The sequence below is a fragment of the Neolamprologus multifasciatus genome, chromosome 5, assembly GCF_963576455.1.
Source record: "Neolamprologus multifasciatus chromosome 5, fNeoMul1.2, whole genome shotgun sequence".
NCBI classification, from domain to species: domain Eukaryota; kingdom Metazoa; phylum Chordata; class Actinopteri; order Cichliformes; family Cichlidae; genus Neolamprologus; species Neolamprologus multifasciatus.
In genome coordinates, this window is record NC_140443.1 from 1,886,895 (window position 1) to 1,911,161 (window position 24,267).

At 44.9% G+C, this 24,267-nt stretch overlaps 3 protein-coding genes across 3 annotated transcripts; all 3 read right to left on the minus strand.

Moving 5' to 3' along the window:
- Positions 1-3,284: 3,284 nt before the first annotated feature.
- rbm15b (RNA binding motif protein 15B) lies at positions 3,285-6,877 on the minus strand. Its single transcript, XM_085160396.1, has one exon. The coding sequence runs from the start codon at positions 6,627-6,629 to the stop codon at positions 4,092-4,094; it is 2,538 nt and encodes an 845-aa protein (XP_085016522.1). The 5' UTR covers positions 6,630-6,877; the 3' UTR covers positions 3,285-4,091.
- Positions 6,878-7,451: 574 nt separating this feature from the next.
- On the minus strand, positions 7,452-13,801 carry manf (mesencephalic astrocyte-derived neurotrophic factor). The gene is made up of 4 exons (XM_085160450.1): positions 13,591-13,801; positions 11,968-12,095; positions 9,805-9,946; positions 7,452-9,220 (listed from the first exon to the last, which is right to left on the minus strand). Exons 1-4 carry the CDS (start codon positions 13,676-13,678, stop codon positions 9,036-9,038), a joined length of 543 nt encoding a protein of 180 aa, XP_085016576.1. The 5' UTR covers positions 13,679-13,801; the 3' UTR covers positions 7,452-9,035.
- A 1,562-nt stretch (positions 13,802-15,363) lies between these two features.
- Positions 15,364-20,352, minus strand: oser1 (oxidative stress responsive serine-rich 1). Its single transcript, XM_085160435.1, has 4 exons — positions 19,989-20,352; positions 18,786-18,895; positions 18,509-18,625; positions 15,364-17,582 (listed from the first exon to the last, which is right to left on the minus strand). The coding sequence occupies exons 2-4, from the start codon at positions 18,860-18,862 to the stop codon at positions 16,700-16,702; spliced, it is 1,077 nt and encodes a 358-aa protein (XP_085016561.1). The 5' UTR covers positions 18,863-18,895; positions 19,989-20,352; the 3' UTR covers positions 15,364-16,699.
- Positions 20,353-24,267: the final 3,915 nt, after the last annotated feature.

Here is a 24,267-nt window from a genome sequence, read left to right on the forward strand (position 1 = left end):
ATAACAGGAATAATTATTAAAATGAGAGTTTTAACATAAACTTTTGATTTAGGACTCAAACATAAACGGGTAATGATGGCTCTAATATGCTGACATGCGTTTGATTTATTTAAGGCTGTCACATTGATGAGTCACAGCTGATCATCAAATTTCAATATCACATCAATAATGTGTTTAACGTGTTCGTTTGTTCACTATTTTCAAAAAGGGCGACAAACACCGAACAAAGTATTACAGCTAATTTGATCATAATAATCACGCGTTATATTTTAACCATGAGAATTATAAAGTGAAATTCTTCGTAAATGTGCTGGACGTACTGCATCACAGTCATTTATTCTGGGAGGTGTGGAAAATATTAACTTGGACATCGTAACGTCCAGATTACCAGGAGTCGTCTTCACGGCACAGAGCGACAGACCCACCTTCTTCAAATCAAATAAACTTGATGTCAAACGTTTGTACTACGTTTAATAAAAGCTTCCAGAGGTCATTCAGGCCACATCTTCACTGTGAAAAAGGTTGTGAAACATAAACCAATACTGGATATTTTTTTATCATCATCACTCTGTAAAAGTAAAAAACTAAGTTAACTTATAATAGTTAAAATATGTTTTCTGTCAGAGAACAAAACTTTATTTGCAACATACAAAACTATCAGAACAACGTAAGCATGTTTCCTGTTAGCAAAGCTAAATGCATGAACTGTCGAGCCTCAAGTTTAAAACTATTTTTTCAAAAAAAAAAAAAAAAATAATAATAGCTAGTTCAGCACCTTGACCTTGGATGACCTCTAGAAACTTACTAATATCTTTAAACTGATAGCAGCACAAATGTATGACATCAATTTTGTTTGGTTTAAAGAAAGGGGGGGGGGGGGGGGTATCTTCACTCACATCACAAACCTTTAAGGGAAACTCAAACAAGTGAAATCTGATCAATTCTTTTCATTGATTGATTTATATTTGTTTATTCATATGTTACAGTTTTCAAGCTGTTTTTTTAAGGAACCGTTCAAATAATATTCAAAGATGCATCCTCAAGGGTTTGAAATGTTCCCACCATAATTTTTTAATTAACGCTTGGAAAGACTAAAAGTACGGAAGCCCATGAATGTCAAGAAAAGACAAACTAAAACAGAAAATATAAGCTGTCAATTCATTTTCTTCCAGTTCAGCACTGCATGCTGGAAGCTAACCATCATTATTGAATATATACAAATTTATTTTATTTATAAGAAAGATATTTTATCTTTTAGTTGAGAAAGTCAGGCTTGTGACTTAATTACAATTTAGTTTTACGTCAAAATTAAAAAAAACAAAAACAAAAGAACAGTTATTGCCGTGATTTATAAAAATCATGAACAAAAGTCAAAGAAGTGGAAACTGAAAAAAAAATTTTTTTTACAGCACAACTTTGATTTTTCTTTAATCAAAATGAGAGAAAATACCAGCATTGAAACAAAACACCGAATCAATTAATTATTTAAAAATAAAACTCATGTGTTGGGTCAAAAAGCCAAAGTTAATTTCACTCTTTAACGTTTTCATTATGGCTTTGGACATGACTGAAAACGAGTAAATAAACAAACAAACAAAAAAAAATCACGGCTAAACTTCATCCTAATTTTTTGTCTTACTGGCATTAACAGGCTTCCTTATATTTGTGCACTTTTCTTCATCATCATTAAAGCATAAACACGAGTCGCTCTCACACCATCGTATAAGAAACAGCTCAACTCAAAGCTTCTTTACTTTTTCATTAAGCTAAAACTGTTTATTCTAATTACTGTTATTTATTGGCTTCATTATTTATTCTGCCACATTTTTACCTCCCACATAATTTAGTGTCAAACTGTTTTACTCATTACATCTGAATGGTCTTAAAATCAGCCCTTGAATCATTGGTTAAAAGGTTTTATTTGACGAAAATTGACCAGAAAAATGACAATTTAAGGGAGAAAACATAAAAACAAAGAAGCAGGTGTGGATAACAGATGGACCGATGTATTAAAATCCAATAAAAGGTATAAATGTGTACAATATAAAACCAGTAATATGATCAAACATCAGCAGCTTCCTGGAGAAGCTGGCGTTTCTTTTTGTTTTGTTGACTGACAAAACCAAACTTTTTTTCCTGCATGCAACATCGAACACACTCGTACAGCTTCCAAACAAAACACCTGGAATGATTTTAAATTGATAAAAACACTAACTAACATGAACTTTACAGCGGTGGGGACGGAGGGCTGGGAATCCACCGGCCTCACTTAAACAAAAAAAGTCCCAGAAGAAGCCAACAGGGGGAGACAAAGTGCCGCTTCCCCCTTGGTTTACAGTACTCTGAATAAACCACCCGGTGCTGCTCGGCTCGGACATTCGGGGCAGCTCGGTACAGTTCAGAGAGCGCACGAAGACTCCTGTCGGGGTTTAGTGTTGTGTGTAACAGCTTAGAATAGAAAAAGTGCCGCTCTGAGCGAGAAGTGTGTGTACTCGTATCGTGAGAAATGACAGTTTAGTCTGAGGGTACTTCCTGCTCTCAGCGTCCTACTTGTGCAGATGTGCTCATCAGCTGGCGATGTGAAAACTGAGCAGTTCAAAGAAGAGCACGAAGCAGAAAAAGCCTCAGTAATTATTAAAATAAATCCTCATCATTAACAAACAATAAAAACACTGATGTAGAATAACCAAACGTGCTTCCTGATGTCACATTTATGATTTTCAAAGCAAATCTAATGATATTAAAAGACTCTGATGATTCAATGTCAGCTTGTTCCGTTATCGTGACTCCAGATAATCATGAAAAAAGGTTTTTTTTTGTTCTTGTTTTTAATATTTTATCTCTGAGCTTCTGCTCTTCTTGAAGCACACGTTTAAAAAGGCGCAGCTTTTGTTTTGAAGGGGACCTTTGTCTGTTTCCTGTTTGTATTGGATTTTTTCATCATTTAAGCAAAGTGGCTGTAGCTCAGGTGGCAGAGCAGGTCAGCCACTAATCAGAAGGTCGGTGGTTCGATCCCAGGCTGCCTCCTGGCTGCATGCCAAATATCCTTGGGCAAGATACTAACCCCGTGTTTGCCTACTGGTGGTGGTCAGAGGGCCCGGTGGCGCCTGTGTCCGGCAGCCTCGCCTCTGTCAGTGCGCCCCAGGGCAGCTGTGGCTACAATGTAGCTTGCCATCGCCAGTGTGTGAATGTGAGTGTGAATGGGTGAATGACTGAATGTAGTGTGAAGCGCTTTGGGGTCCTTAAGGACTAGAAAAGCGCTATACAAATGCAGGCCATTTACCAAAGTGATCAGAGGATGAGGGCGGGGTCAGCCGACACCGGAGCTCCTGAGGGGGGCGTGGCCTTTATCACATTCAAGATAAGGACAGAAATACATGAAGTCAAAAATGTACTTTTAATCTTAAATATCAAAGTGACGCATGGATTTTAAAAACATTACTTTCCAAATCTAAAATTTCACTTCACTTTTTTTTTAAACATCCTACTTTATGACACATAAACCATAATAATTTACTAAAATAATGATCAAACTTATTAAAGATAATTGTTATGCTGTGGTTTTACAGCAAAGTTTGACTTTTTAAACTTCATGACTTTAATATTAAACTTTGGTTTTATGTGTTCAACAAGTCAAACATCCAATTTCTGCATTAATTCTGACTTTTTTTAGTCGTGACCTTTAAGATCGTTTTGGTTCACTGCTTCATAATTATGTCTTATTAGAAGTGAATATTTATTCTAATATTTTTCCTGCTTTATTCTGTCTGGCAGTCGGCTGAGTAAAGTTTCCTGTGGATAAGGTGGCAGCGGCGTGTTTATAATCGCACGGACACGTGTGACAAAAAGGCATTTCTCACGATACGACTTCCACAATAAACTCTACTTCCTGCCGGGACCAAGCGCTGCCTGCGTGCAGCGTTTTAGCCTCATTTAAGTGTTTTAGAATAATTTTAAAACGCATTTTCCACGAGCCCCCGAGGGCGCCGCAGACGTAGTGTAGCTCGCCGTGTTTCATTCATAACATACTGAGTAAAACAATAATAATGCTTTTCTGTCTACAAACAACATGGAAGTATTCCTCTGCAGGGTCAGTTAGTGTCGTTGACGATCACAATGACCATGTGCTCCTCGTCCAGGTTACCCACAGTCCTCTTGGCGGCCTGCAGGTACTGCTGCGAGAACTCGCCGGGCGGAAAGGCGTACAGCATGGCCCCCGGCGCGCCCTCCTTTACAGCGGGGAGGCTCACGACTCCAGCAGCTTCTTTGTTCCGCAGGTACGTCACCAGGTGACGGAGCAAGCGCACCTGCAGGCCCGGCTCGGGGGCGGGGGCCTGGCGGTCGACGGGGCCCTGGAGGGCCAGCAGGATGGCGAAGTTGTCCGGGCGGCCGAGTTTGATGCGGCGCGACACCTCGTCGAGCCGGGTCTGGTCCATGCGGAGCCGCTGGGCGATCTTTAGCTGGCTGGGCTGGTTCTGCAGCTTCGGGCTGTCCTTCATCACGGCGCTGAAGAACGCCGCCCCGCCCTCCAGCAGGTACAGGTCGGTGGGGAAACTACTGTTCTTCAAGGCGAAGAAGCCGTGCCACGTCTTGGAGAGCGCCGTCTGGGCGAACTCAGACAGCGTGCTCGGGGGGGAGGTGGTGTTGGTGTGGATGGCAGCGGGGGAGCCGGTGGTGATGATCTCGCTGTTTCGATGGTGGTGGTGGTTGTTGTTGTTGTTGACGTGGTCGCTGGAGGACCTCTTGCTGTGGTGGCGGCCGGACGGGGGATCTTCTTCACTGGCGGCGGTGGCTGCGGTGGAGTGCCGCGCCCCTCCGCCGCTGTCAGGGGAGTGGTCTCGTGGCTCCGTGGTGGAGTCCGGCGCTCTGACCCGAGCTCGGTCTGGGCTCGCATCAGGAGAGACGGTGCCCAGTGGACCGCGAACCCTGGACCTCACCCTCTCCTTCTCCCGCTCCTCCGTCTGCCTCTCGGCGGACACGCTCCTGCTCCGGCTTCTTCTCCGGCTCCTCCTCTCCTCCCGCTCCTTCAGCCAGCGCTCCCTACTCCTGCTGCGGCTCCTGGCTCCTCGCCCGCTCCTCCCGAACGCTTCCACGCCTGCCGTCCTCCTCTCCAGGCTTCGTGTGGGGCTGGTGGGGTAGTCTCTCTCCAGCAGGGCCCTCTCCCGCTCCCGGAGGGAGAGGAGGCTGTGAGAGGGCGGCGAGAGGCGGTCCCTGGCCCCCCTCAGCTCCCGCTCCAGGCTGCGATGGCGGCTGTATGCCTCCCCGAGCAGGTCGTAGTGAGAGGGCAGCGCCACGGGAGGCTGGTAGCCAGGAGGAAACGGACGAGAGGGGCTCTCCTCCACTTTGGCGAAGTCCACCCTGAGGCGGCGCTCGGGGCCCCCCAGAGGAAAGCCCCTCATCTGTGTGCAGGCGGCCTGAGCGGCATCCAGACTCTCGTACTGAATGTAAGCAAAGCTGTCCCCCTTCACATAGTCTATGTTCCTAATGCTTCCGAAGCGGTCAAACTCCCGAGCCAGGGCGGCCAGAGAGTTCCCGGGCCCCAGCCCGCCCACCCACAGCCGGGTGGTGGGGTTGGCTTTGCCATAGCCAATTTTTATGGGGTTGCCTCCGATCAGGCGCCCCTGCATGGCTACTTTGGCCCTGTGCGCCATGTCCAGATTTTGAAACTTCACAAAAGCGTAAGCCCCGCCCTGCCCACGTGAAGGACGTTTAATCACCACATCCTCTATGATGCCATACTTGTCAAAGCCCCTCCTGAGTTCGGCTTCTGTGACGTTACCGTCCAGGTTTCCAATGAACAGGTTGCTGGTGGCCCTCTGGTCGTCCTCAGGTTTTAAATCCTCCACCACGGGCATGGGGGGGAAGCCGTAGGGCCGCCCCCGCTCATCCAGCATGCCGTAATAATCCAGCAGCCTCTCCCTCTCCCGGCTCAGGCCCAGCTGCTCCAGGGCATAGTGGCGGGCCCGGAGGTCCCTGATGTTGCTCACGCCGGGCCCGGGAGGGGACAGGGAGCGCTGTCGGTACGGGTAGGGCGCGTGCACAGGTAAATACCCGACGTCGGGCGGCGTGGCGCTCCGCCTCCTCACGTACATGGGTTCGATTTTAAGCTGCCGATCTCCCAGCACTAACCTGGAGGACTTGGCGTGCCGGGCCTCCTTGGCGTCCTCCGGGTGTCGGAAATTGACGTAGGCGATCCGGCCCAGCTCGGGGGTGTGCGACAGCTTCACGCTGACGTCCCCGAACTTCTTAAACTCGTGGAACAGCGCGTCCTCCACGTCCTCGTCTGACACCTGCGAGCCCAGGTTGCTGATGAGGAGCGTCTTGTACTCCAGCGTGCCCGGGCGGGAGGCTGGAAGCTCGGCCGCGGCGGTGCGGAGGGGCGGCCGGCCGAGCAGGCTGAGTTCGTGCCGGTGGTGGAGCTCCAGGGCGGTAGCCCGCTCCTCCCGGAGCCGCGGCTTCTCCCGCTCGCGGCTGCGGCTCCGGCGGTGGTATCCCCGGCTGTCTGCCAGCAGCAGGGCCAGCGGTGGGGGCGGTGGTGGAACCTCCTCTCTCCGCGCACTCTCCCGCTCCCGTATCCGCTTGGCGGCGGCCCTGGACGGGCTCGCCTCTCTCCCGGCCTGCCGCTTCATTTTCAAAGGATGATGGAGCTCAAACTTTTCGGAGCCTGCGATGGGAATCCGGGCCCGGGCAGCGAAGTCCAGGCCTGTTAGCGACGCTGAGGCTGCAGACAGCAGCTACGGCAAACACACGCTTCTCCCCGGGCCGCTGGGTGACCGCACACACGCCGAGAAACGAGCACAAAGTCGGTTAAAAACATATCAGCGTCGGAGGTTCTGCACCAGCGCCGCCATCTTGGACAATAGGAATGTGCGCTTTCCCTCTGGAGGGCGGAGACGTGATGACGCAACCGTGGCGGACGTCATGACGCTGGACGCGTTATTATGGAATACAAAGTCGGGGGTAATTTTATCCTGCTGTAAACTGCACTTTTTTACATATTTATTGGATTTTATATTTAATATTTTCTCTTCTTCTCCACTAAGCAATTAAAACATTCATGAGTATCACTAAAAATGGCGATTCTTTGTGGCCAATACTTTATATCATTCATGCACCTTTATTTCTCTGCTTTGTTGTTTATTGGGATGTGTACAAGATCTTTGTTCTGTAATTTATTTTGAAATAAAGTACATTTTGGGGGGTAATTTTCCAGCATATTCCCAAATATCCAGGAGTGATACAGGGAATAGTTCATAGCTAATGAGAGAAATGCTTTCATGTTTTAAAATAAGTCAGTGGAAAGTGTTCGATCATGCTCAGGAGAGAAGAATAAACTCATGTTTTTCTGCTTGTGACTGTGACAGGCATTAGTTTTTTTCCAAAGCAGCGGTGTGGAGTGTGAGACTAGACAAAGTGCTACACAGGTGTGAGTGCATCACAGAGAGCAGGGCCTGGAGCTTTTCATATTTTAATGAAAAAGTAGAATAGTACAGTTGTAACAAATGACACTGCCTTACATGAAAAGTCACTGTGAGACAACAGCATATTTTAAGTTTTCATTTTTCATATGAAGCATCACACACAGCTTTTATCACCACCTTTAGCTACAGGTCATCCGTTTATGTCAAACAACAAAATAAGTTTCATCCAGCGTCCATCGAGACGCCACCGCAGTCCAGAGTGGAGGGGCAGTTCAGTTCCACCACATGTGAGAGCGAACACAGTAAATGGTGTTTTCCCAACGTTTAGGGAGCACGAACACATGAAGCGTCTGAGTGAGCGACATCAAAGGTGGATTTAAACATCTAACGTGGACGTAAAAAAGTCAGAAACTGTATTTATTTATTTATTAGAAATTGAAGAGAAAAAACCCTTAAATATTATCCCAAATAAAATGTTTCCTGCTTTGCTGACAGTCACCCACACTTGTCATCGGTGGTTTGAAGTTTTGTGCTAATCTTTTTCCAAGAGCCGTGAAGTCCAGCACCCCACTCGACCCGGGGCCACTCGTAAATCCTAACAAACCCGAGCAGCAAGCGCAAATGATCCAAACAGCGCAGTGGGAGTGGGAACGTTCCAGGGAAAAGAAGGGTTTTTCTGTACTTGACACTAGAGAGGACGGAGGAGGAGGGAGGGGCCTGAACTGTCATTTTAACCTGAGGGAGGCGGAGCTTTCTCACTGGCCGAGAAGGTGAGACGGGACGATTCTGCAGAGACCTTCAATCTAACGAGGACAGAAAGACAAACTGCAGCTTTCCTGAAACAGATCACGGCAGGGTGGAGCTGCACGAACGCTCAGTATGTCAGGATCACCCACAAGTCTCAGTACATCCACCCGTCCTGCAGTCACCATGGAAACAGCGGCGCTCATGTCAGAGGGGATCTGTGGGAGCAGCTTCTCCGACCAGAAACTTTAAACGTCTCCTCCTCAGGAAAACTTCCAGGTGACATCATCTCCCCGTGTTCTCCTCTCCGCCACATGAGCGTAGTTCTGGTATTTTCCCCCAATTTAAAGGAAACGCCGCTCTGAGCACCCGTTTGGGAACCAATACGATGGCAACGATCAGGAGATCCAAACCCAATCATCTTATTTTAGCCTGGATTTATTATTTTTTGACATTTAGACAAATGAAAAGTAGCTGAATTCCCCGTCAGCAGCTCCTGTTTTGATCTTTACATAAATGTAGAGATAACTCGTTACAGATTTCTCCTTGTTTGGCTCCTCGGTCACTCCAGGCTCCTCTTACTGTTTGAATTTCCCTCATCACGGCTCAGTCGCACACAATTTATAAACATCCGAGTCAATGTGGTGAAGAAAACTGGAGGTTTTATTTTGGCAGTCACTGTGAAGATTATTAACTACAGCTGCTGCTGCTGCTGCCGGCTCTCCCTCACTTAGAAGTACAGATCAGGACTACGCTAACATCTATACTTCTGAAACAAAAAAACAAAACAAACATGCCCAACAAAACTCCCGCTCCGCCTTCTTCTCTGCGCTGGATTGCAGTCTGATCAGAGTCCATATATTTGTGTTTTTACAGGTCTGTCCGTGCGTTGGCGGCTGCCGGCGCGTACTTGGGCATCAGCTCTGTGATTTTGCGGATGAAGTCGGACTTTTCGGCGCAGCCCTTGCACGACTCGCCCCACTCCTCCAGGATCTTCTTCAGGTCCTTCACTTTAAGCTTTTTCAGGTCCACTGAGGTCAGGTCCAACTGTTTATCTGCAAGGAAAGCAAAAAAGAATCAATAAGACTGAAATAATCAGAACACGGCTGATTCATGTGGATTCATGAGTCCACGTGTCGTCTACGAGCAGCTGCGCCGTCTCTGTGAGCGACAGTTTATTCACGTCAGCCGTTTTTAAATCATCTCAGACACTCAACGCTCTTATTTTGAAGGGTCAGTACTCATCGATCAGCCACAGTTAAATTGGTGATTTCATGTGTCAAACAAAGGACGTATTTTCTTAAAGCTGGTTTATAAATAAAATATAATTCTATAAATAATACACCAGCTAAGCTACTATTATTGTTTTTTATTATATATTTATTTATATATAATGTACATCATGTTCAGACTGGACGAATGTTTTTCCCCAAATGCACAAAAACCTGAGTTTGGGATGAAATTACGAACAATGCTTTGTTTTGTCAGTGTGATGCCCTCTTTGTGATACGTGATGAAGGAACTGAGTTTTAGGCCGAAACATTTTGTGTTTGTGCTCCATCACTCGCACTGAGCTGCACCGACACACGACCCCACGCCGTTTGTTACGCGAGAAGATCCGCACTCTTTCCCTCCTCACCGTATTTCAGCTCGCAGATCTGGCCGTCCTTCTTCTTGAGCTTCTCGCAGATCTTCTCCACGGGGACGTGGTAGCTGAGCGGTTTGGAAACCTCATTGATCATCTTGGTTGCCGCGTCGCTCGTTGCACCGATGTAGTAACACTGAACACAGAACGGGGAGGAGAAATCAAAAAGTTAAAGACGAACGAAACACGAGCGGCTTCGGTCGCTCTGCTGGATTCTGGCCTGCGTCATGTGCTAAAGAAAACGTCAAACGGTTCATCATAAGAGTCCATTTACAAAAACCAAACACAGGAAGGTCTCTGTCCCAGGGAGCAGCGCTGCACCCCCTAGTGGTGGCAAGCTGCCCAAACACAACATGACTGAACTCAAACATTTTCATATAAACTGAGATCACATTCACTTACACCAGGGGTGTCCAAACTCCGGCCCGCGGACCAACTGCCGCCCGTGATCCATTTTTAATTGGCCCGCAAGTAATTTCATAAATCTGCACTGAAACTGTGGCAGTTATGAAAGAGTATAATGTACGACGTCATTATGAAACCAAACATCAGGCCTATGCATCCGACACTGGTGCTGAGCGAGAGTAGCTCTCCTGCAGGGTCAGCAACAGAATTTATTTCGTGCTCAAATTGTCCAGGAAAAGGCTCCAATAGCAGCTATGAGGTCGCCCAACTCATCACGAGACATGGCGAGCCTTTTTCAGATGGAGACCTCATAAACCACGCCTCGTTAAAGCCACCGAAATAATGTAGAAAAAGTGCAGAACTTCAACAACGTCAGCGTGCGACGCACTGAAGACTCGTCAGCCAACATTAAACTGCAACAGTCTGATAAAGCTGTGCTTTTGATTTTTACTCCATCGCAGGCGATGAGAGCACCGACGCCACAGACGCCGCACAGCTGCTAATTTTTTTGTGGGGAGTGGACGAGAGCACGAGCGCTTTAAAAATATATCCCACAGTACCCATGTGTTAATAAGCATGCATGTGCACATGCTTCAAATATCAATAATGCACATGAGTTCTGTCACTACTCTGCTTTTGTGCAACACTTTCTTATATGCGTTTTTCTTGTTAACACACAGAGTACACAGCTGTGCACAGCGCACGTAGTCAGCTGATCTCATCTGATGCAGATCTGCTCCTTGATCAAGTGACATTTTTCCGGATTTTTCAGCACTGCGGCTGCATGGCCCGATTTACATACCCAGCGCAGCTGATACTCACCAGAATAATTTACTAAAATTATACGGACGCCTGTTATTAAGTCCAGTTCAGTCTGTTAATGTTGATAATAGTTTCAAACGAACGTTAATAGGTGTGTTGCTAAGCCTAATAACTTAAATAACAAACTTGAAATGTACCCGTCACATCTTTATTGTTTTTTCTCTGTGCTGTAAATCTTCTAAGAAGAAATCTGAGGCTGTTCTGAGAATGAGCTACCAAAGCTTTTTCTGAATAAATCAATAAAGATCCATTTATGGAAAGCTGTGATGAAGGCAGTTTAGTCTTTAATTATATTCAACAATATAACATATTCGACCACTTTTAAGTGATTTTTCTAACTGTAATACACTAAAGTTAAGGTTATATACCTAATTTCTAGTAAGTGGCCCCTCCTATATTTTTATGTATGTGGCCCTCAGTGAAAAAGGTTTGGACGCCCCTGACTTACACTGTCTGGGTGTTTAAACAGGAGAAAACACGACTAGACTGAAAGTCAGAAAACCAGCAAAAAAGATTGAGCTCACAGACACTCTCCACATCCTGATCCTGACACCCGGGCTGTGGCAGGTGACATCAAACCATGGTGATAAAATTTGAATAATTCGTTTAACTGACCAGGATTATGGTTGAGGGACAAGCTACAGGAACAGAAGCTTCCTGTAGCTTGTGCTGCAAAACCTCAGAGGACCATCTGCCTCCATCTCGGCACATCCTTCTTCACTACATCCATGAATCTTCTCTGAGGGCTCCGCCTTTAACATTTCCACCATCCCTCCTCTGCACACGTCCAAACCATCTCAGCTTCTCTAACCTTTCATCTCCTCACTCTCATTCACACCTGTTCTGAACTGTTGAATCTCCAGCTCAGCTTCATTTTAAACGATCCAACCACCTCCAGCTTCCAGAAACATGTAAACGTGTTTTACTCACAAAGCGATTTTCTTTGCCTTTGGTGTCTTTGCAGCTCGCCGTGAGCGCCTTCTCGATGTCTGCGCTGGTAAACTTTACATCCTTGTCCTTCAGCAACTGATAAAACTTCCCCAGGAAGGTCACGCACACTGAAACAGGAAAACACAAAAGTCAACTCAACGAGCGGTTAAATCTTTGTGTAGAAAGAAAAACACAAGCCAGTCACAACAAAGTCCCTCGTCTTATTAAATATGAAGTACCGTACAATCTATATATAGATTAGATTTTCCTTTATTTAAAAAATAATTAGGATGTTTAAAATGTGACGACTTCTTATTCATTTTTCACTCATTGAATAAAAACTGAATTTGACACTTTGTCAGATAAAAACTTATAAAGATTTATGTTTTTCAAAAAGTCTGTCATCATGAGGAAAAGATTAAATGTTCGGAATCAGACATAGACGATAGAAACAACTTATTCCATATCAGGAATGAAGGAGAACAACTAGATGCAAATACTGACACTCGCAGCCTTTCTGAAAAGACCCTGCAGACTTTATTTGGAATTTGCTGTGAGACTGAAAGTTAAATTCAACAGTCAGTGAGAAATAAAACCTGCATGTCTAGAATATCCCGTCAGAGCTGATTAAAAACGAATAAGGTTTAAAAGAGCTTATTTTATTTAAGTTAGACCCCCAGACGTCAGGATGATTCCCACTGGTGGGTCAAGAAGTGATTTCCAGTATTTAAACTACTGTAAATGACTTGCTGGCCTACAACCTCTGAACCATATGTCAAACACATCTCTCCTGATAGAAATAGAGATAGCATGCTATTTTAAGCCAGAAGGAATATTTCTGTCGTGGGCAGAAGCTCCATCAGTCTCTGTCAAAGCGACTCTAATATATTCTTTATTTATAAATGTAAAACTCTCACTGACATTAAAAAGAGAGATCAGGCCAAGAGGGCAGCAGGAAGTAGAACAAATGTAACATAACAGTTATATTGAGATAGTTTAAGTGGCCAAGAAGGACTGGCTTGTTTATAATGTGGAACAGTATGTACAATAGTTATAAAGTCATAATGATACCTGCAAACACGTCATTTTATTTTATATCCAACCTATTGGCACATCCTGTTGATGCTGACTATTTATAAATAAGATATTAGACTTAAAAAACTCACTTTAAGGCTCTTTGGTTTTTACACTTCATTTACATGTTCTCAAACACAAACACGTGGTCACTTTCTATTGTGATTTCTAACCTGGCTACAACAGCCAATCCAACCACTTCACAGGTGAAGCTTCAGACTTTTACATCCTGATGTTTGATTCTGTGTCAGCCTGCAGATATCCCGTCTGCGGCTCGCGCTCACAGGATGCTGCCAGGTGTGTCTGCAGGTGAGTTTTGGTTTACTGGAAGTGATGAAGCTCGTTATTCTGGTAACACGAGAACATTAGCTCTGGATGCTTCCTCCCCCCTCTTTTTTGAATAGTGACACCCCTGTAAGCACCAGCTCCGCTCCCTTCGCCACGGTAACCCTGGCAGGTGGAGTTTAGACCGCTTTCGGGTGGAGGTCTTTTAAAAGTTGAACCCTGATCGCTGTAGCTAAGCTAACTGAAGCTAGCACACGGACCTACCTTCACAGTCTCCTTCCTTCAAGGCTTCGGAGGGACCCGGCACGAGAGCGAGGGCGAGCGCCACCGACAACCCGCTCAAACACAACATTTCTGCGAGGATAAACACTCAGAATGCCGCCCGGTTAACCGCTGTTGGACAGGGAGACTCCGCACTCATGGACTGCAGGCGCTTATGCACAGACGCCGGTAAAGTGAACGATCAGTGTGGTCTTCCCGGCGCCACGTCACGCTACGCCAGCACCTCATTGGTCGAGAAGTCCGACTCGTTCCGGAGTCCTCCACGAATTCGCCTCTGATTGGACGGAGACAGAGCATTCTGGGGACAGCGTCCAGTTGGCGCCGGCTGATTGGTCCACACCCTCACCGTGCTCCCATAATGTATGTCAGCGGAAGGCGACTAGTGGCCCGTTATGGAGGACAAACAGTGCCACATTTACGAATAAATACACAACTAGCTTTATAAAAACGACATTGTTAGTGTAAAGGGACAATCACAATACATTTATCTTACTTTAGGAAATTAATTAATTAATTTCAAAACAGCCTGACAAAAATTAAACTGGTAAAATATAGGGATACATTTTGATTTCATCATTTTTATTACGAAAGTTTGTATTTAAGATTTTCATTGTTAGTCTTGACATTTATCCAAGTATTTATTAGTCTATTTATATCATTTTTCATCCTCCATGGCTCAGATGTATCTGTGATATTAAATTCCAGTTTACATCTTCTATTTGATGATTAAAAATATGATGAAACTCTTCTGTTGGGCAGAATCGGGTAAGCATAGAAAGTAATCTCTCCTACAACAAAATACTGGAACAACCCAGTTTTAGCCAGAGGCAAAATTGTAGTGCAAAAGCTGCGGTTTGGTTTCAAGTAGGTCAGAGAAAAATGAAAAATGAATGGATTCATCAACAGTTCTCAGATTTACTGTTTACAGTCAGAGAGCTGTGTTATGAGAGCTTCCTGATATAAACATGGCTTTTTACCTGGCTATATCACCTGGTCTGGAGCGAGTTTGGTTCATTTTTATCTTAAAATCAACTGAAAGTGCCACATTTTCACTGATTTGTTTTGGGTTTTTGTTATTTCCAGCATGTTTTCAGTGTGATTCTCTCCCAGTGGAATGTTTTAAACCCCCTGAATGAAGCCCAGCTGTAAACGTACAGCAGCTCAAACTGTGCCTCACTGTCACTGGAGATTACATGTATTATTTTGGTGAAGCAGGAAATATAGAATGTTTTTATAGTTTACTCACACAGACTATCTATTCAATCAGATAAATTTCTCTTTAATCTGTGACAAACAGAAGCATTTTTCACGTTTGCGTTTTTAGACTGTGGGACTTTTAAATGGATCCAGCTTAAACTCTAACGTGAGGCTGGAGTTAAATTGTTTTAGTGTGCCAAAACACACGTTTAGCATTTTTATGGAACAATAATTTGTCATATTGCTGCAGTATTGCATTTACTGTTACTTTTATTATGTTATTTATAGATTTTAGACACCATTTTATCATGATATAACGTATCACTCAAGCAGGTGACGCTCATGGGGATCAATTTGTGCACAAGACACGGGAAACGCCCCTTTTTTGTGAGCGTGCCCAGAGCCTAAACCAGAGAGTTGTTGATAACCGCCATCTGTTATCTGTGACTGTGGCTTCAGGGTTTGTGTTGAAATTATTTTATTACTTCCTGTAAACTCCGTGCGAGCATGTTAGAAAAATCTCTGATTAGCTTCATTGACACGAGTGAAGACGACAAATTCTCCATTTTTTACTTCTTTATTGAGTGAAATTAAATCCAGACGGGCGACTCCTGAGGTCGCCACAAACACCAAAAACAGAATCACACTTGGCATGACAAGTTTGCGTGTTCCTGTCTTCTGCAAGACCCAGCACCAAGAGCTTTGGCAACTTCATTTGTAAACCGAAAACAAACAAAGAAAGAAAAGTGATCCACAAACAAAGAGAAAGGCGAAACTAAAGCGAAACAGCTGGCTGTGACGTGTTTCTGTCAGATTTAGTAAAAATCACAGAAAGTCAAACAGAGACATTAAACGTGGGTTAGTCTATTCTGTGGCCATCAGCCACAACATTAAAACCGCCCGCCTGACACGGTCTGCACACCTGCCGACAGTCAGGCTCCAAAATACGACAGCTTCTGGTTATCAGAGTTACTGGATACGAAGCATCTTTAAACAAATCTGAGAGAGTGTGCTATCAAAACACGTTGGATTCAAATATAATCCACTTCAACACGTTGAGTGCAGTCGAAGGCTCTGGGCCTCATTTCTGGATTATTTTTGTCACATTAATCTCACCGTCTTGTAGTTAGTATCAAATTCTTTTCTACATTTGTAGGTATGTGTCCTTTCACTCACCCGAAGAAAAAAGAAAGACAAAAAAAAGTTGAATTTTTCTAACTTAATGATTTTTCTAACATTCAAAAGTCACACCCTCCCCTACTGCAGGCACAGCGGGCAGCCGTGCACGTGCACCTCTGGTTGTGGGTTTACAGGCTGACACTCTGTCACTGACCCACTAAACCAAACTTATACTGAATGTATAACAATTATTCAGAATAACGTTTAATCTTCATGCAAATTTATGAGAATTTCATGAGAAAAACAGCAACCTGTCTCTGTGCATTAGCCCTGTGACAGACCTGCCTCTGGCCCTATGTCAGCCCCCCGGCTCCACCTCCAGAAAGGTGGGTTAAAGTTAACGCTAGCAGAGCGCTAGCAGGATGTGCTTGGACCAGCTGTCTGTGGCCCCGGGGCTGGTTCCTATGGGCTCAGGGGCCTCGATTGGGCCAGGAGCTGTTTTGTTTTGCTGCTGTAACAGAGCGTGGGAATATAACAGACGTGGATTAACACACCGTCACAACTTAACATGTGGATCTCACCTATGAGTGGTTCTAATGTTGTGGCCAACCTTTGTCCATTTAAATGAAACTTGTAGTCCTAACTCTTCCTTCTACAAGCACCTAACTTTCCTCCAAGGCCAACTTTTCTCTCGTCAACAGAAAAAAATACCCTTGTTACCGTCTTATCATTTTCCTTATCTGACATAATAATAGTGGTAATAATAAATCTGACTCTAAGTGTACATCATCTCGGCCATGTGCGACATCTTTTTGGGGATGTATAAATAATACTCCATGTAGCCAGAAAGGTCCTCTATTGTGATGTCATCCACGTAGGCGCGCGCCTGCTCTGAGCAGGAGCGAGGGGAGCCTGACGACAGCGCCGGAGACGCCGCCGCCGCGTTACAGCTGAGAGTTCTGGATGCTTCCTCGCTGCTCGGCAGGCTCCTCTCACACTCCGATATGACGTTGCGGAGCCCCGTGAAGGAGTAGACTTCCACACCGTGCCACCCTTGATGATGGCACTGACACTCGACCCCCTGCTTGCCGTCCTCTTGAGACTCTGAGCTGCTTCTCTGGGCACAGGAACAGGCGGCGTGGGGACCCTCGGCAGACCTGTCGCTGTGGAGTTCGGACAGAGCTCGGAAGTCAGCAGCCTCTGCCGGTCTGGATCTCGGGGATGTTCCCGCTCTGGTTTCGCTGCTCTGCGGGCTGCTGTCCTCACTCGACTTTCCTCCGGCCAGCCCGGACGTAGCGGTGATGACAGTGGGGATCTCTTGTGAGGACTGTGGGGAAGCCGCGCTTCTAATATGCGTCTCATAAGCAGCACAGGATCCAAAAACCAGAGTGGGGACATGCCCGGGCGAGCCTGAAGAGGAGTGCTCTTTTGGGACCGGGATGGCCACGGGCGAGGCGGCTAGTCCGTCTGCTGCAGGACAAGGTGGGGCAGGCTCAGGCGCGGCCAGGCGCTGGTGCTTCGGGCAACCACTAGGGGGCGACAGTGCAGACGCTCCGGAGGTGCTGCAGTAGGTGAACTTCGGTGGGTGGAGGATGGGCGACTTGGACCTGCGACGGCGCTGTGTTCTGGACGCTCCTCTGGAAGTTTTCCTCATGCAGCTAAAAGTACGAGAGAGGAAATCAAATATCACAAAGAAGAACTCCAAAATAAACACTCAACGAGAAAAGAGACGTCAGCTGAAAGACCAATTACCACAAAAATGCAGCTGAAATAATCCTAAAACACAACACAAAGTCTGACCTTAGAAAAACTTATTTTTCAGTCCAGATGTTTGCTGACCTCTGAGCTACAATTCCACCCAACCCCTGATGTCAGACAGACTTTTATCTCCATCAGCCTGGATCACAGCTAGCATCTGCAGTCCTGGTTCTGTTCTGAGGATCTGCTCTGAGATCAAGGGCCACTGTAACCAGAACCTGCAGCAGGCGGAGCGCCGGTGCCACTGTGCCGAGCTCACAGATGCTGCACATCAGAAGAAAGGCCACCAGCTGGAGAGGCAGCTGGTTACTGCTCTGTTAGTCAGTTTCATTTAATCATTTACTCTTTGCTGTAAAAAACCAAAAAGTCACCAGTGTTGGAATATCACTGGATGAATGAATACTTCTCCACAGACGGCCACATCTTAACATTTAGACTTCACAACCTTCACAGGTTGTTTTTAGAACAAAAAACAAAACACTAAACACGTGGGTTAGATCTCCTCCTCACGTGTTCACGTATTTATTAAACAAACAAACAATGCCCGACTTAAACTTTATGACTCAGCTCAGAGTTAAAATAACCAGTTTAGCCAGTTTTTTTCCTAATGATGCTGTAATAAAAACCATTACACTCCACTGGATTAGAACAGTTAAAGCATCCACCAGTTAAGAAAGGTCGAACCAGAGTGTCTGAGTCCTGAGCCTGTGTTTAGGATGGAACTCCTCTTCTTTTCTGACTCAGTAGAAAAAAGCTCACAATGATGGACACAAGTATCCAGACTGTCTGTTCCTGTGATCGAGCGTCTCCCAGAGAATCAGCCTACCTGTGCCAGTTGTCTTTCGGGCAGCCGAGTTTGGGCTTCGCTCCGCTTGAGTCGAGAGAAGCTCGCGATGTTGCTCTGGAAGTTACCGCCTCCGAAACACTCACAGCTCCGGGCAAACTGGAAGGAGGGAAAAGGCATTAAAGCAGAGTTACTGCCATGTGATTCACTAAATAGACAAGCAGTCAAACAGGTGAACCTAATAAAGCGGCCTGTGGGGGTTTTAATTAAAAAAAATATTTTAAAATAAATTAAAAACTTTTTTTTAGCCTGTGTTTACCTCTCAGCATCAACCCTCAGCTTCTTGAACGCCATCTGCAGCGTCTCCTCCTCACAGTCCTTCCCTCCTGCCTCCATGGTGGGAGGAGGCCGCTCTGACCAGCCACCCAGCTACAAAACAGAAACACACAACAGTGTTTTGCAGATGAAGCCACGCGGGTAAGTGCGCATCACGGTTTCCTTCACAGAGATTCCAACTTTAATTAAAAGTCACATCTGTTATCAAGCGGCGCTGAGAATATGCTGCTTAGTGGGAGCAGCTGTTCAAAGAGTCAGTATAATGAAAACACTGGACGAGTAAATAATATCAGAAAATTAACTAGAACTAGTCTTTAATCAAATCAAATCAAATCACACACACACACACACACACACACACACACACATACATATATATATATTCACCCATCATCACAGAAGATGAAAGAGACAAATAATTTCAGCTCCTTAAAGAGGCATTTCTGTGTTTTCTGAGTCAACATTTTTTATTAATTTCCAAGTAAATTAATTATCAGACAGACATAAGTGGTCATAAGAAGGTATTTTCTGCCTTTCTAAAAAAAATGTAACAACTACTACTCCAGTAATGAAAAAATTCAATTAAAAATAAAGGCCATATTCACAGATCCAAGGAGCTAAAATCAATTCTAAAATAAACAATAAATCAACAAACACCGAACTTTTGGTTGAGATGTTATTGATCGATCAGCTGGGCTATAGATAATCCAATCAGATCGGCAGACGTGATAAACGTGACAGCAAACTCGGAAAAAACACGACAGCAGGGGTTCCGTTTCTGAAGGAAATATAAGTGCTATCCACCGTTTACTGAGACATTACAACTAATAAATCAGAGATCACTCCACAATGACACGCAGAGTTCTGTGAATGAGTTGAGCAGGCCTCTAGTTAAAGACGAGCGGAGCCGCTGCCAATAAAAACACATTACTTGAGATAAACCGAATAAATGAAATGAAACGTGACACCGAGAGACTAATGCACGTCTGTCGAGCTTTCGCAGTAAAATTAGACTTAGTTAATGCCTGAAACGCTGAAAATCTCTGCATGTAAAGAGCGTGTTTTCAAACCCTTTGCGCTAATGCTAGCAGGCTGCTAGGCTAACTAGCTAGTTCGGCACTGGAGGTCATATTAACTGCTGTTAAAATGCTTGCAACACCTCTAAAATGCAGGAGGGCATACTTACGGTTCAGGATATCCCAGTCACGGTGAAGGAAGAGAGGTGTCCGGGGCATAGAGGGGATTTTCCTATGAACGGGCCCTCAGATGTTGGTTAGCCAGGTAGGCTATCGAGAGCTACGCTAAGCTAAGCTAGCTTCAGGGTCTGAACGTTTTAGAGCGACTCTTTCTCCGGGACAACGAGATCTGTTCCTTCGGGGGGAGAGTGAGCACGGACGTTTACATGGAATCGGTCACGGATGGATACGAGCCGTGATTAACTAACGGAGATAACAGCGCAGACGTTCGGACTCAGTTCGAGACGTTTCTCTGTCCTCGGCTTGTTTACAGTCGAACCGTCGCAGTGACTCTGCAACAACGCACCCGCTGACGTCACGCTCCCGACAGCGAGCTGACGTCACTCTTCAAAATAAAACTATTTTATTTATACAAAAAGTGTTCACCCTCATTTCTTTATATTTGCTTCCAGGGAGCCAGAGTGTATTTAAAGCTTCTCAGCGCTCCAGCTTTATGATGGACGGTTAAGGCTCTTGTTTAGACATTGGCTGCTTTTTTACCCGCAAAGAAAGCTCCATTTAGGACACAATCTGGTATTTTCATTGTTGTAGTAACAGTTTTTATTATGCAGAGTATGTGTAAAGTGAACGGAGTTTCGGTAACAACAGGCCTGCAGATGTGCATCTGTACTCTCTGAATGCATCAATGAAAGCGACCACTGAGCGGCAGCATCTGCTTTGGTTTCGCCGCCCGAACCGCAGCTCCGTGTTTGCTCTCGGGGACTGCATAGTTGACTTTCTGCATGACCTGGGATTATTCATCTGGGTGTGTCATCTTCTGTTCAGCGCCCCGGGATGAAAAGGATCGTGAACTAAAGCAATCAAACCTGTTCTGGACCAAAGGAAACAAAAGGGGGGAAAACACAGCTGTTTTCAAGGCAGCCTGTTTGCAGTGATTTCACAATCTGTGGATTTCTCTCTCGTGTCGTCACTTACAGCGTGCAATAACACAGGCTGATAGTGGGTTTTTTTTGTCGTTGGTTTGTTTATTTTTTTAAAATCAGGAATTCACCATCAGAGGGATAAATAATAGCCTTAGCATATGAGTAACTTGGAAAAACAGGTTGTTATTATCAACATGGTAAAAAAGGAACAAAGTGCATTCACTCAAGCAGGATCACCTTTCTAAAAACCAGCCCGTGGGAACACAAACTTCTGTCTGGAAATGAGACTAATTTGTGGCGCGAGTCGGACTCTGAGGGTTGGGGAACAAAGATCGAGGCTGAAAGCTGCTGTGACCACAAACCAACAAAGTCTGTAAACAACATGAACCAATGGCTGGAAACACTGCGACTGCCAAACCTGCTGCTCTTCACCGACATTCAGAGCTACTGTACAGCCTCCATTCTCTCAGATTACACCCAGAAATAAAACATCTATAGACCTGGTTTCATCCAGCTCCCAAGCAGCCTGTACAAACTGGAAATGAAGCCTCTAACATGCATTCTTATAAAGGCCAGCAGGGGGCGACTCGTGTGGAATCAGATTGTATGGGAATGTTTGGGAAAATAAATCTATTTCTAACTTGATTTATGAGGATAATAAAGACTTTCCAGATGTGAGGTTATGGTTTTAAGTTCCAGTTTTGGGTTTAAATCAATACAATGTGAGACCAGTTTTGTAAACAAGTATGGTTTGGGAAGTGTGCTGTTACCATAGTATAGTTTTGAAAATATAAACAGCACATTTATGCTGTTTATGTATATCTTTGTGTAAATTATCTATGATTTGCTTTTAAATGATAAAATCTCTGATGCACCGTGCTCAGCATCTCAGTCAAGTGTGATAAGAAATTAGATGAATTAGATTCATTTGTTGTTCTAAATTGCGCGTTATTGTGTGTCTCTCTGTGTTAGCCTGGCGACCTGTCCAGGGTGTATCCTGCCTCTCAACAGCAGGATCAGACTCCAGCCCCCCTGCGACCCTGAATGGGAGAAGTGAAATAAAATGCAGAGATGAATGAGACAATTCTTGTATATAAACCTACTCTAGCAAGAACGTGACGCAATGTTTTCATGATTTTCACAACTTCAAATTTAGAATTTTGTTTCTGTTGAGACTGGTCGTCAGGGAGACCCTGCAGATTATTACTGAATGTAAATGCTGGCTGAGTGAGTGTGTCTAATGGTCCTTCAGCTAGCCAGCCACACAATTTCAGTAGCATTAACCTGAGCAAGCATGCTACTGTTAGCTACCTAGCCGTAACTTTGCTACACTGCATGAGTCTGGTGATGGTTAGCTCGTAGCACTAACTCAATTCCATTGTATTTATATAGCATGTCTTCATGTCTTCATTTATGTTGGAAGTGATAGCAGAGCTGTACGTTTGAATTTTGTCTGAAGTTCTCAGTCAGAACATGCTATATCATGTTTAGCTAACTAGCGAGCTAACTTCCTGCTAACTTCTAACTCTGTTAAATGTAATAAATCCTGTTTTCATGGATGCCTGGATGTTAAACTTGATTGTTACACCTGGTAAAGCAGCAACGCTGATCATTTTATTACAGATGAAAGAATTTAGACAGTTTTTAACTCTCAGTGATGCCGCAGTGTTCGCTTGACTTTTTGACATGGTGCGGAGTTTGGACCCAGAAACGGCTAACGACGGCAGACTTGAAGGCCAGATACTGTGTGGCCCTGAGCTGAAACATCATTAAAATGGTGGGGAAAATGACATGATCGTACCCTCGTGCCTTCAATCCAAGTTACGAACTTGAAAGGCGCACACCTGGATGCTGCACCACAAAGACTGCATCCTGCGACACGTGTTGTGACATGAAAATTGGCTCGCTACTCCCATGACACAGGCGACGCAGTGAGCATGATGGCAATGTTAAGGAACAATAAGAGTATTTTAAAGGCGTATGTGGCATGATAGACTTCCTGTCCTTAAATCAGTCTGTGAGGAAGAAGCTCCATCGTCTGTCCACAAGGTAAATGAACCTCTTCTTATGATGGTCATCTTTCATATACAGTCAGTGCTTTTTCAGTACAGAAAACAATGAATTCAATTTACAAATGTATAAACAATAAAAATGTATAAACAATAAAAATGTATAAACAATAAAAATGTATAAACAATAAGAATGAAAAAAATGTTTGGTGATTTATTCAAACACATACAGACATTTGTCTTTAACAAACATTTAAAAGTGTTTTGAAGTTTCTTCCTTCATAGAACCAATAAAATGTGATTTAAACACTGTGTGTGTGTGTCTGTGTGTGTGTGTGTCTGTGTGTGTCTGTGTGTGTACGTGTGTGTAGGTGTGTGCGTGTGTGTGTATGTGTGTAGGTGTGTGTGTCTGTGTGTGTGTGTGTGTCTGTGTGTGTCTCTGTGTGTGTGTGTGTGTGTCTGTCTGTGTGTGTGTGTGTGTGTGTGTCTGTCTGTCTGTGTGTGCGTGCAGGTGTGTGTGTTTGTGTCTGTGTGTGTGTGTGTGCGTGTGTGTGTGTGTGTGTGTGTAGGTGTCTGTGTGTGTGTGTGTGCGTGTGTGTGTGTGTGTGTGTGTAGGTGTGTGTGTGTGTGTGTGTGTCTGTGTGTGTCTGTGTGTGTCTGTGTGTGTGTGTGTGTGTGTGTCTGTGTGTGTCTCTGCACCTGTTGCATTAGTTTCTCAGTTTTCATCCTTAAACATGAGAGCAGTGTTTGCTCTGCAGCTACAGTCAGCAGGTTTCCACAGAGCAGAAACAGGAAGTCTGACTGTAAACGCTGCTGTCTGTGGCTGCTGCTCCGGTTTTCTCACTAAGACAACGAGGGGGAACTCCACACAGAAGCCCACCGTCGTGCAAACATCCTCTAAGTCAAACCTCACCGATGAGAAGCAGCCAGGATCTGTGATGTAGCTGCAGCACTTAAAGAAATAAACCCGCGAACGGCACAGGCGGAATTTTTCTCAGCAAAAAGGTGAAAACCACACAAACACCATCAAAGACGTGCTTCATCCTCTCAGCTGCTTTCTAGAAACATCCTTCTTCAGAAGCAGCTCAGAGTGAATCTCATTTATGAGAACGGAGGGGAAAGTACTCCGAGCCTGCTTACAGTCAAAGATGCTGAACTAAAGAACATTTTGCAGTCGTACTTTGAGTCGGAAACTTTTGGTGCCAGCTGTGCTGCAAACTGGCTGCTCTGAGCATCAAAATGGAGCAGTTCACTGCAGCTATTTGGCAGGTACACAAACATCCAAGATTCAAGTACAAAAACAGAGTAGTAGAAACTAGAGATGGACCGATCCAATA